The sequence below is a fragment of the Chelonia mydas genome, chromosome 3 (assembly GCF_015237465.2).
Source record: "Chelonia mydas isolate rCheMyd1 chromosome 3, rCheMyd1.pri.v2, whole genome shotgun sequence".
NCBI lineage: Eukaryota > Metazoa > Chordata > Testudines > Cheloniidae > Chelonia > Chelonia mydas.
Window position 1 is genome coordinate 3,844,655 of NC_057851.1, and position 10,684 is coordinate 3,855,338.

General features: G+C 50.7%; 1 protein-coding gene across 5 annotated transcripts in view; it reads right to left on the bottom strand.

The window, feature by feature from the left end:
- Positions 1–741, bottom strand: part of OTOF (otoferlin) — a 197,530-nt gene extending 196,789 nt beyond the window's left edge. Inside the window, exon 1 of one of the 5 annotated variants that reach the window (XM_037893746.2) lies at positions 518–736. In XM_037893746.2, coding sequence (XP_037749674.1) covers positions 518–596 — 79 coding nt within the window. In that variant the 5' untranslated portion in view covers positions 597–736. Of the gene's footprint in view, positions 1–517 lie in introns of all 5 variants that reach the window. The other 4 variants (XM_043542016.1, XM_037893743.2, XM_037893742.2 and 1 more) reach the window with 4 other exon arrangements.
- Positions 742–10,684: the final 9,943 nt, after the last annotated feature.

Consider the following 10,684-nt stretch of genomic DNA (forward strand, 5'->3'; position numbering starts at 1 on the left):
GGGCACATGGAGCTCACATGCCAGGACCCCTGGGTGACTCCGCACCCTCCTCTGAGCACAGACCCCGAAGGTGGGTCTCTCCACCACCTGTCTCGGAGCTGGTGGGGGTCCCCATTTCGCAGATGGGGGACACAGAAGCTGGAAAAGCTGGGACAAGACCGGGGGGCCCCGCTCCCAGCCGGGGCTGCTAGCCACCGGGCCACCACAACCAAGCGCCAAGCTGTGCGGGGTGATCCACAGGCAGGGCAGATGGCCCAATGCCCGGAGCCCGTGGGGCAGGTGACTCTGGCTCTCCCTGTGGAAATACCCTGGGGCTGTTGGACGGGGGGGCACGAGAAGGCAGCCAAAGGGGGCTGAATCTGCAGCGTCCTCCGGGGGGGACACTAGCCCCGGCCACAGAGCCCAGCTCAGCCCCGGGCCACACGGGACCCCGAGCCCAGCGGCCCCAGCCTCTCCCCTGCCCCCAGCAGCCCCCAGCCCCGCGGAGAACTTTTCCTCCCCAGCGGCCCCCCCCTACCTCTGAACGCCGCCTTGGCAAGCCGGTCCCCCTTGCCCCGCAGCTCGGTCACCGCCTTGAGGCGCACGAGCAGCGCCATGGTGCGCCCTGGGCGAGCCCCTGCGCCGCCGGAGCGCAGCCTGCACGCCCGCCTCTCCTCCCCTGGCCGGCGCCGAGGAGCGCGGCGGGGGCGCTGGGAGCAGCCGGTCAATTATTCAGGAGCTGCCCGCGCCGCGCTCCGTGGCCGGCCGTGCGCTCCTCTCCTGCGCCCCACCGCTCCAGCCGGCCCCCAGCGGGCGGGCGCCGCGCCGCCTTCCACGCCCTGCCAGGCAGCCGCTCCACTGCTTAGCTGCGGCAGGGAGGGGCGCCTTTCCCGGACTCCTGGGTCTCTGGCCTTGGGCCAGCGGGGTCCCATTCCCTGCCCTGCCCCAGGCTCCCTGCGTGACCTGCAGGAGCCAGGCTAGGGGTTTGCACCCGCCCCCGAAAAATAGCTCTGAAGTTGCACCTCTCAGGCCTGCTGGGCAATTCCCCACCCACAGGAGGGGGCTCCTGGCACTGCCCTGCCTCAGGGGGCGGGGGAGGATAAACGCCTGAGAGCTTGGGACGTGCTTCGAGATCTCCCGGAGAAAAGTTCTCTGCGAGAGCCAGGTCCTGGCATTACCCATGTCACAGAAGCTAGGGAAGGGAAGGCTGGGTGAGGTCTCACCTCCTCCGGCTCCCTGCCTGCACTGTCCGGTGTTGTGTGTTTAACAGGGGAAGATGCTATTTCAGTGGGAAGTCAGCACATACAGCTTTGCAGGTTCATCTCTCTCTGCTTTCCAGTACCCAGACATGACGGGACCCGCAACGTCCCAGTGACAGGACAAGGAATCTTCATTCCTTGACAGAGAGGGAAACCGAGGCACGGAACTGTTAACTGACTTTCCCAAAGACACACAGGGAATCAATATCCAAGCTAGGAGTAGTCTCCATTTCCCTGCCCATGCTATGGACCCAACCCATGGGCGCTGAGCTGGGTTTGAACCAGAGGCCTTCAACACTGCAGCACACATTTCTCTCACTTGAGTTAAACAAGTAGCCCCATCAGCAGGCTGCAGAAGTAGGCTGTTATCCTGTAGGCAACCAGCCAGTAAAAGGGGACAACACACACGCTGGCACCCGCTTGGGTTACACCAGCCACAAGAGGGGCACATTCATACCATTTATAAACGTGTCATCTGAGCCATAGATCAACATGGGATTTCGCCACCCTCCCCCATTGCCTTTTCCCCACAGCAGCTGGACCTGCATCAAAGCCCCACACCAAGCCATCGCAAACACGGGGGCAGTTTAATGTCAGAGCCAAACTCTCTGGTCCAGGCTGTTCTCTGTAACACACCCTCCCTCCCCATCCCTGTGAGATGGGATCCTGTCCCCTCAAACCCACAGCCACGCTGCCGCCTGCTGCCCCGGGGCCTCTGCTATTCCTCTGGGGTTTATTGAGCCTCCCCCTCTGTCCCCCTTTCTGACTAAAGAGCGGGCAGGCTGCACCGAGGGGGCACATGCCTGTCCCAGCTCCGTGGCCCAGTCTGTTCCTTGGTCTCCTCTTCCCTTTCATGTGTTGTGATTCCTATTAGCAAAGCACCTACAAGCCCCAGTCACAGACCAGGACCCCCCTGTGCTGGGCACTGCGCACAGAACAAACACAGCCCCCAGACGGAGCTGCCGCCCTGCACCCAGAACGAACTGCCTTTGCTTCCGAAGGAAATTTCAAAGCCAAAATGGAAGACCCTCAATTTATAGAACAAGCCCCACCCACAGGCAAGGGTCTGCCAATTGTTGGAGAAGGAAGGTGGAGCTAAGTCCCTCCCTCATATATAGTGTGACCATATTTCCCTATGCTGAGCACAGGACACCTGGTAAAATTGCTCGTATTCAAGTGAATTCAGTGGCAATCAATCAGACCTATGCAGTCCAAACATTCAAATTAACATCAAGGTGACTGAGCCCCTGTTATAAAGAAATACTGCGTAGTTGGATTCTTTTTATTTACCTTCTTATCTTTAAGGTTTTAGGGTTCAGAGTAGCAGCTGTGTTAGTCTGTATCCGTAAAAAGAACAGGAGGACTTGTGACCCCATAGGGACTAACAAATTTATTAGAGCATAAGCTTTCGTGAGCAGCTGTAGCTCACGAAAGCTTATGCTCTAATAAATTTGTTAGTCTCTAAGGTGCCACAAGTCCTCCTGTTCTTTTTAAGGTTTTAGGGTTCACACAGGGAGGGGGCGACACACAGGAGACGAGGTTACACACACACTCCCGTACCCCTCTCTCACACTGGAGGGTGACTGACTGACCGACCCGACCCTCCCTGCCCGGCGCTCTCTGCCCTCCATGCCTGGCTGGGCCCCCAGGACGGACCTGCCTCTCCTGGTACCTGGGGCTGCGTCTCCCCGAGGCAACACACGGGAGGGAGCATGCAGGATCACTGCCAGGGTTCACACCAGAATGTAGCTAGCAGTAGCCTTTTGGCGCTGTGCAGGAGGGAAAAGGACAGGATCTGCTAATACCTCCAGGCTCCTCCTGGCCACCAACATAACCGAGTTGCCTCCTGTGCCCCGGGCTACAGCGCGGGCAGGTAGGGGTTAAGCCCTAAGGACGCATTGTGCACCAGGGCCCAGGGAACCCGACTGCAGGGGCTTCAGTGAACCCAGCCAGAGAAGTGGCTCAGCAGGGGAGGGTGCCTAGGGGATGGAGCAGCCCCTCGCTCGCTGGGGCAGGACCCAGGGCAGGGGCAGGGGGACTGGGGAAGAGGGTGCTAAGCCCCTGCTGGGGGGGCTGTTGTGAAGCCTGCAGGGTCGGGGCACAAACAGGCTGGAAATCGCTTCTCCCCCTCCCCCCACCACTCCAGAGCTTAGCTTAGCTGAGGGGCAGAGAGGCTTCCTCATGCCAATGCTGTGCAGGGCTCTGGCACACGCAGGGCTCGGCTCCTCCTGGCCAGCACCCCGGCTCAGAGGGCCTGGGGGTTTCCAGGGGTGCTGTACCAGCCAGAGGCACTGGGGGAAGGAAGGAGCCTGCCGGCCAGGCTGTTGGTGAGCTGAGTACTCTGACCTGGGGCTGGTTCTCCACACAGTGCTGGGAGCAGGATGCGCCCCGCTGGAGGCGGGGGGAGATATGGAGGATCAGCGGGGCTGGGGGGATGAAGGGGCACAGAAGGGAGAGGACAGTGAGAGGGGAAGCACGTAAAGGGCCGATGGATGGGTAACAGAATCATAGAATATCAGGGTTGGAAGAGTCCTCAGGAGGTCATCTAGTCCCACCCCCTGCTCAAAGCAGGACCAACCCCAACTAAATCATCCCAGCCAGGGCTTTGTCAAGCCAGGCCTTAAAAACCTCTAAGGAAAGAGATCCCACCCTCTCCCTAGGGAACCCATTCCCATGCTTCACCACCCTCCTAGTGAAAAAGTTTTTCCTAATATCCAACCTAAACCTCCCCCACTGCAACTTGAGACCATTACTCCTTGTTCTGTCATCTGCTACCACTGAGAACAGCCTAGATCCATCCTCTTTGGAAACCCCTTTCAGGTAGTTAAAAGCAGCTATCAAATCCCCCCTCATTCTTCTCTTCCGCAGCCTAAACAATCCCAGGTCCCTCAGCCTCTCCTCATAAGTCAGCGACGACATGTAACGGGCCGCCGCCTGGCGCCTGCCCACACACACCCGCCTCTGCAGGTGGCAGTACGCAGTCAGCGCTGGCTGGAAACGGGATGGGGGGCAGGCCCCCGCTGACCAAGAGCTGGAACACAGCAGAGGCTGTGCTGATGGACCAGCCTGGGGAGCGGCCGGCCTGGCACGCTGCATCTTTGGCCTGCCACTAGCCTTGCACACCCACCGCCATTGTCGGCCACTGGATCCCCCCCTCCCTCACCGCTGACGAGTGGGCGGCTGGCGAGCAGGGACCTGGCCAGCAGCAGGATCTGCCACTACTGATGAGGGTGGGGACAGAAAATAGGGGACAATTTGCCCGTTTTAAAGAAAAAGTCGGGACACCTGCAGGACATCTGGTCACCCTATGCATATATACAGCTGGTGAAACGTCCTTGGGCTGAATTTCAGAAAGAACAGGTTTCCCTCGCTTTATTCACAATTCACTCCAAATTTTCTCCCTTGGGCTGTTTCCCCTCATTCTCCAGTGACACAAAGCATGTCACCAAGGCCTTGTCTAAGCGGCCGGGAACACAGCTGGGTCCTAACCACGTGATAGAACATATTTTGGCTTTGCTTCTATAGACCTGACCAAACTGTTATACCCATGGCAAAGGAATGATGCTAATTGCCGCTCTGAGGGCTAGTCTGCCTGGGGAAACTGACCAGCAGAACTGCAGCAGTATAATTAGAGGGCTATGTCTTTGCCAGTATATCTGCCCATGGGGAGACTATTCCAGAATAAAAATGGTTTTTATTCCAGTTTAATTACTCCACTTATACCGGTATAGCTAGAGCCCTGTAGTTCTGCCAGTCAGTTCCCCTGTGGAGATGAGCCCTAACTAAAAGAGAAGATGGATTTTGCTGCAGAATCGCTATATGCAAGGAGACACCTGGAGAGAGAGACCGTAGCTAGAGCACTCCTGATATATTAGATCTCTTTTTTTAATATCTTCTCACCTATTTGAAATAACAAATATTCTTGCTTTGGAAGTATCTTTGCTCACATGACAGTACTTAATAATCATGGTGTATTTGAGCAATGTACCTGCCACATGTACCTTTTGCTTTCTGTGTGCTGCAACTTTAAATCTGAGGTCTACCAAAGACGGGCAGGCATAGTGGGAGTTAGGGGCCTAAATATCTTTGAGGGTGCCATTGTGTTCAGTTTGGTGCAGACTGCCCCGGGCCTCAGGAGAAACATATACTGTCCTCTCTCCTGGAGACTTTACTTCTGTTCTTTCTTGTTTTCTTTTAGCTCAGATAAATCAATTTCCACTGAGAATATAAGGCTGCTGCTGCTATGTGGTAAAATGTGACGAGATTGTATGTGTAAGGGCTTGCTGTCAGCCTGCTTATGTCTCTGAAATTATAAATTTCCCTCACCTGCTGTTCGGACAATTCCCAGAAGTGTGATGCACTAAACTAGCCCAGGAGAGCCCTTTGTATTCTCAGATCGAGACGGGCAGGGGCAAAACCCTCATAGATATACAACAGAACACAGGAAATAAGGCGTCCTTCTCAATCTGTTCCCATCCACTTCTATCAGAGGGCTTTGATTCTTGTCGTTCTGCCAAAGAAAAAAGTCATTAAACTCAGTCATAAGTACATGTAAGTGAACTAACTTTGGATTAATACTGTGTCATTTTCTATTAGGTTCATAATTATATCCTGGCAGCACTGCCGAAGTAAGAAAAGATTTTCTAACGTAGGAGAGAAGGGTGATAGTCCATATGCCGGACTTCTGCTTGCTGTGTATTCGGTCCGTGAGCGTTACACAGGATGGACCTGTATAATTGGATGGCACAACAGGCCCTGTTCTGCTAAAGATAATTCTGGCCTTATACAGGGTGTGTCTTCACTGCGGTAAAAAAATCCACAGCACCGAATCTCAGAGCTGGGTCAGCTGACCAGGGCTTGCAGAGCTCAGGCTGGGGGCTAAGAGTAGCAGTGTAGATGTTTGGGCTGGGACTGGTGCCTGGGCTTTGAGACCTTCCACGCCCCTGGACTTGAACGTCTACACTGCAATTTTATAGCCCAACAGCCCTGTGAGCCTGAGCCAGCTGCCCCAGTCTTTTTAACCCCTCCTCATACAAAAGCAGTTCCATACACCTAGTCAATTGGTGGCTGAACTTTGTGACTTTGTCCTCACCCATAACTATTTCACATTTGGGGACAATGTATACCTTCAAACCAGCAGCACTGCAATAGGTGACCGCATGGCCCCACAGTATGCCAACGTTTTTATGGCTGACTTAGAACAACATTTCTTCAGCTCTCGTCCCCTAACGCTCCTACTCTACTTGCGCTACATTGATGACATCTTCATCATCTGGACCCATGGAAAAGAAGCCCTGGAGGAATTCCACCATGATTTCAACAATTTCCATCCCACCATCAACCTCAGCCTGGACTAGTCCACACAAGAGATCCACTTCCTGGGCACTACGGTGCTAATAAGTGATGGTCACATAAACACCACCCTATACCCGAAACCTACTGACAGCTATTCCTACCTACATGCCTCCAGCTTTCATCCAGACCACACCACACGATCCATTGTCTACAGCCAAGCTCTGCGATACAGCCGAATTTGCTCCAACCCCTCAGACAGAGACAAACACCTACAAGATCTCTATCAAGCATTCTTACAACTAGAATACCCACCTGCTGAAGTGAAGAAACAGATTGACAGAGCCAGAAGAGTACCCAGAAGTCACCTACTACAGGACAGGCCCAACAAAGAAACTAACAGAAAGCCACTAGCCATCACCTTCAGCCCCCAACTAAAACCTCTCCAACGCAACATCAGGGATCTACAACCTATCCTGAAGGATGACCCATCACTCTCACAGATCTTGGGAGACAGGCCAGTCCTCGCTTACAGACAGCCCCCCAACCTGAAGCAAATACTCACCAGCAACCACACACCACACAACAGAACCCAGGAACCCAGGAACCTATCCTTGCAACAAAGCCCGTTGCCAACTGTGCCCACATATCTATTCAGAGGACACCATCACAGGGCCTAATAACATCAGTCACACTATCAGAGGCTCGTTCACCTGCACATCCACCAATGTGATATATGCCATCATGTGCCAGCAATGCCCCTCTGCCATGTACATTGGTCAAACTGGACAGTCTCTACGTAAAAGAATAAATGGACACAAATCAGATGTCAAGAATTATAACATTCAAAAACCAATCGGAGAACACTTCAATCTCTCTGGTCACTCGATTAGAGACCTAAAAGTTGCCATTCTTCAAGAAAAAAACTTCAAAAACAGACTCCAACGAGAGACTGCTGAATTGGAATTAATTTGCAAACTGGATACAATTAACTTAGGCTTGAATAAAGACTGGGAGTGGATGGGTCATTACACAAAGTAAAACTATTTCCCCATGTTTATTCCCCCCACCCCCACCCCCCACAGTTCCTCAGACGTTCTTGTCAACTGCTGGAAATGGCCCACCTTGATTATCACTACAAAAGGTTCCCCCCCGCCCCCCGCACTCGTTCTGGTAATAGCTCACTTTAAGTGATCACTCTGGTTACAGTGTGTATGGTAACACCCATTGTTTCATGTTCTCTGTGTATATAAATCTCCCCGCTGTATTTTCCACTGAATGCATCCGATGAAGTGAGCTGTAGCTCACGAAAGCTTATGCTCAAATAAATTGGTTAGTCTCTAAGGTGCCACAAGTACTCCTGTTCTTCTAGTCAATTGGGTTGCCCATCGCTGTACTTTTCCCAATTCTAATATATCTCTTTTGAGATGAGGCAACCAGATTTGCACGCAGTATTCAGGAATAGGGCATACCATGGATTTATATAGTGACAATATGATATTTTCTCTTTTATTATCCATCCCTTTCCTAATGGTTCCGAACATTCTGTTCTCTTTTTGACAGCCGCTGCACATTGAGTGGATGTTTGCAGAGAACTATCCACAATAACTCCAAGATCTCTTTCTTGAGTGGGAACAACTAATTTAGACCCCATCAGTTTGTATGTATGGTTGGGATTATATTTTCCAGTTTGCATTGCTTGGCATTTATCAACACTGAATTTCTTCCGCCATTTTTGTTGCTTCGTCACCAGGTTTTGTGGGGTCCCTTTGTAGCTCTTCACAGTCTGCTTTGGACTTAACTATCTTGAGTAATTTTGTATCATCTGCAAACTTTGCCACCTCAGATCATTCATGAATATGCTGAACAATGCTGGTCCCAGTACAGACCCCTGGGGGACAATACTGTGTACCTCTCTCCACTGTGAAAACTGACCATTTAGCCCTATCTTTTGTTTCCTGTCTTTTCTGCCTACTTTGCTTAAGAGTCTTTCTCAAGGGACCTTGTCAAAGGCTTTCTGAAAGTCCAAGTACACTGTATCCACTGGATCTCCTTTGTCCACATGTTTGTTGACCCCCTCAAAGTATTCTAATAGATCAGTGAGGTGTGATTTCCCTTTACAAAAGCCATGTTGACTCTTTCCCAACATATCGTGTTCATCTGTATGTCTAATAATTCTGATCTTTACTGTAATTTCAATCTGTTTGATCCTTTGTTCCCTTGATCATCTCTGATCAGCCTCAATCAGCCTTGTGATCACCCTCCCCCTGTGTGATTAATGACGGAGTAGGGCTGACCTACGAAGGAAGGCCTTAAAAGCCAGAGGCTAAGCAACCAAGGGGAGCTAGGGAACAGGGGAGTTTGACAGAGGGAGTATGTGGGAGGGAGATGTAATAAAATTGCTATGGTTAGGAAGGGCCACATCGCCAGTGCCAACACTGTGCCTGTCTCCTTCACCTGCACTTGTAACCAGGCAGAGAACCTAACCATGGATGCCTCTACCCAGATCCTGGTGTGGATTTGCAGAGACTGTGGCCTGCATTTGCCACTCACAGAAAGCCAGGCTGGGAGGACCCTCTAGTGTGCAAGGTACCTGTTGGTGGAATCTCTCAGGAAGCAGATGGGAGAGCTACAGGAGGATGTGGCCATACAAAATGGGAAATGACTGCCTAGGAAGGAGTACTGCGGAAAGGGATCTGGGGGTCATAGTGGATCACAAACTAAATATGAGTCAACAGTGGAATGCTGTTGCAAAAAAAACAAATATCATTCTGGGATGTATTAGCAGGAGTGTTGTAAGCAAGACACGAGAAGTAATTCTTCTGCTCTACTCCGTGCTGATTAGGCCTCAACTGGAGTATTGTGTCCAGTTCTGGGTGCCACATTTCAGGAAAGATGTGGACAAATTGGAGAAAGTCCAAAGAAGAGCAACAAAAATGATTAAAGGTCTAGAAAACATGACCTACGAGGGATGACTGAAAAAATTGGGTTTGTTCAGTCTGGAGAAGAGAAGACTGAGAGGAGACATGATAACAGTTTTCAAGTACATAAAAGGTTGTTACAAGGAGGAGGGAGAAAAATTGGTCTTCTTAACCTCCGAGGAGAGGAGAAGAAGCAATGGGCTTAAATTGCAGCAAGGGCAGTTTAGGTTGGACATTAGGAAAAAATTCCTAACTGTCAGAGTGGTTAAGCACTGGAATAAATTGCCTAGGGAGGTTGTGGAATCTCTATCATTGGGGATTTTTAAGAGCTGGTTGGACAAACACCTGTCAGGGATGGTCTAGATAATACTTAGTCCTGCCTTGAGTGCAGGGGACTGGACTATATGACCTCTCGAGGTCCCTTCCAGTTCTATGATTCTCTGAATTTGCCTGGTACTGAAGTTAGGCTTACTGGCCTGTAATTGCTAAGATCACCTCTGGAGTCCATTTTAAAAATTGGCCTCACATTAGCTATCCTCCAGTCATCTGGTACAGAGGCTGGTTTAAGCAATAGGTTACATCCCACATTTAGTAGTTCTGCAATTTCATATTTGAGTTCCTTCAAAACTCTTGGGTGAATACCATCTGGTCCTGGTGACTTATTGCTGTTTAATTGATCAATGTCTTCCAAAATTTCCTCTATCATCACCTCAATCTGGGGCAGTTCCTTAGATTTGTCACCTAAAAAGAATGGCTCAGGTTTGGGATTCTCCCTCGCATCCTCTGCAGTGAAGAGTAATGCAAAGAATTTATTTAACTTCAACCTTGTCTTCCTTGAGGTCTCCTGTAGCCCCTCAATCATTCAGTGGCCCCACTGTTTGTTTGTGACTGCTTCTGACTTACTTCAAAAAAAATTTTGCTGTTACTGTTTGTGTCTTTTGCTAGCTTCTCTTCAAATTCTTTTTTGGCCTGCTTAATTATACTTTTACACTTGATTAGACAGAATTTGTGTTCCTTTCTATTTTCCTCAGTAGGATTTCACTTCCAATATTTGAAAGATTTTTTTTTTTTGGCCTCTAACTGCCTGTTTTACTCTGTTGTTTAGCTATGGTAGCATTGTTTGGTCCTATTACTGTTTTTTTTTTATTTGGGGTTATTCATTTAGTTTGAGCCTCTATTATGGTGTTTTTTATAATGTTTCTATGCAGCTTGCAGGCATTTCACTCTTGTGAT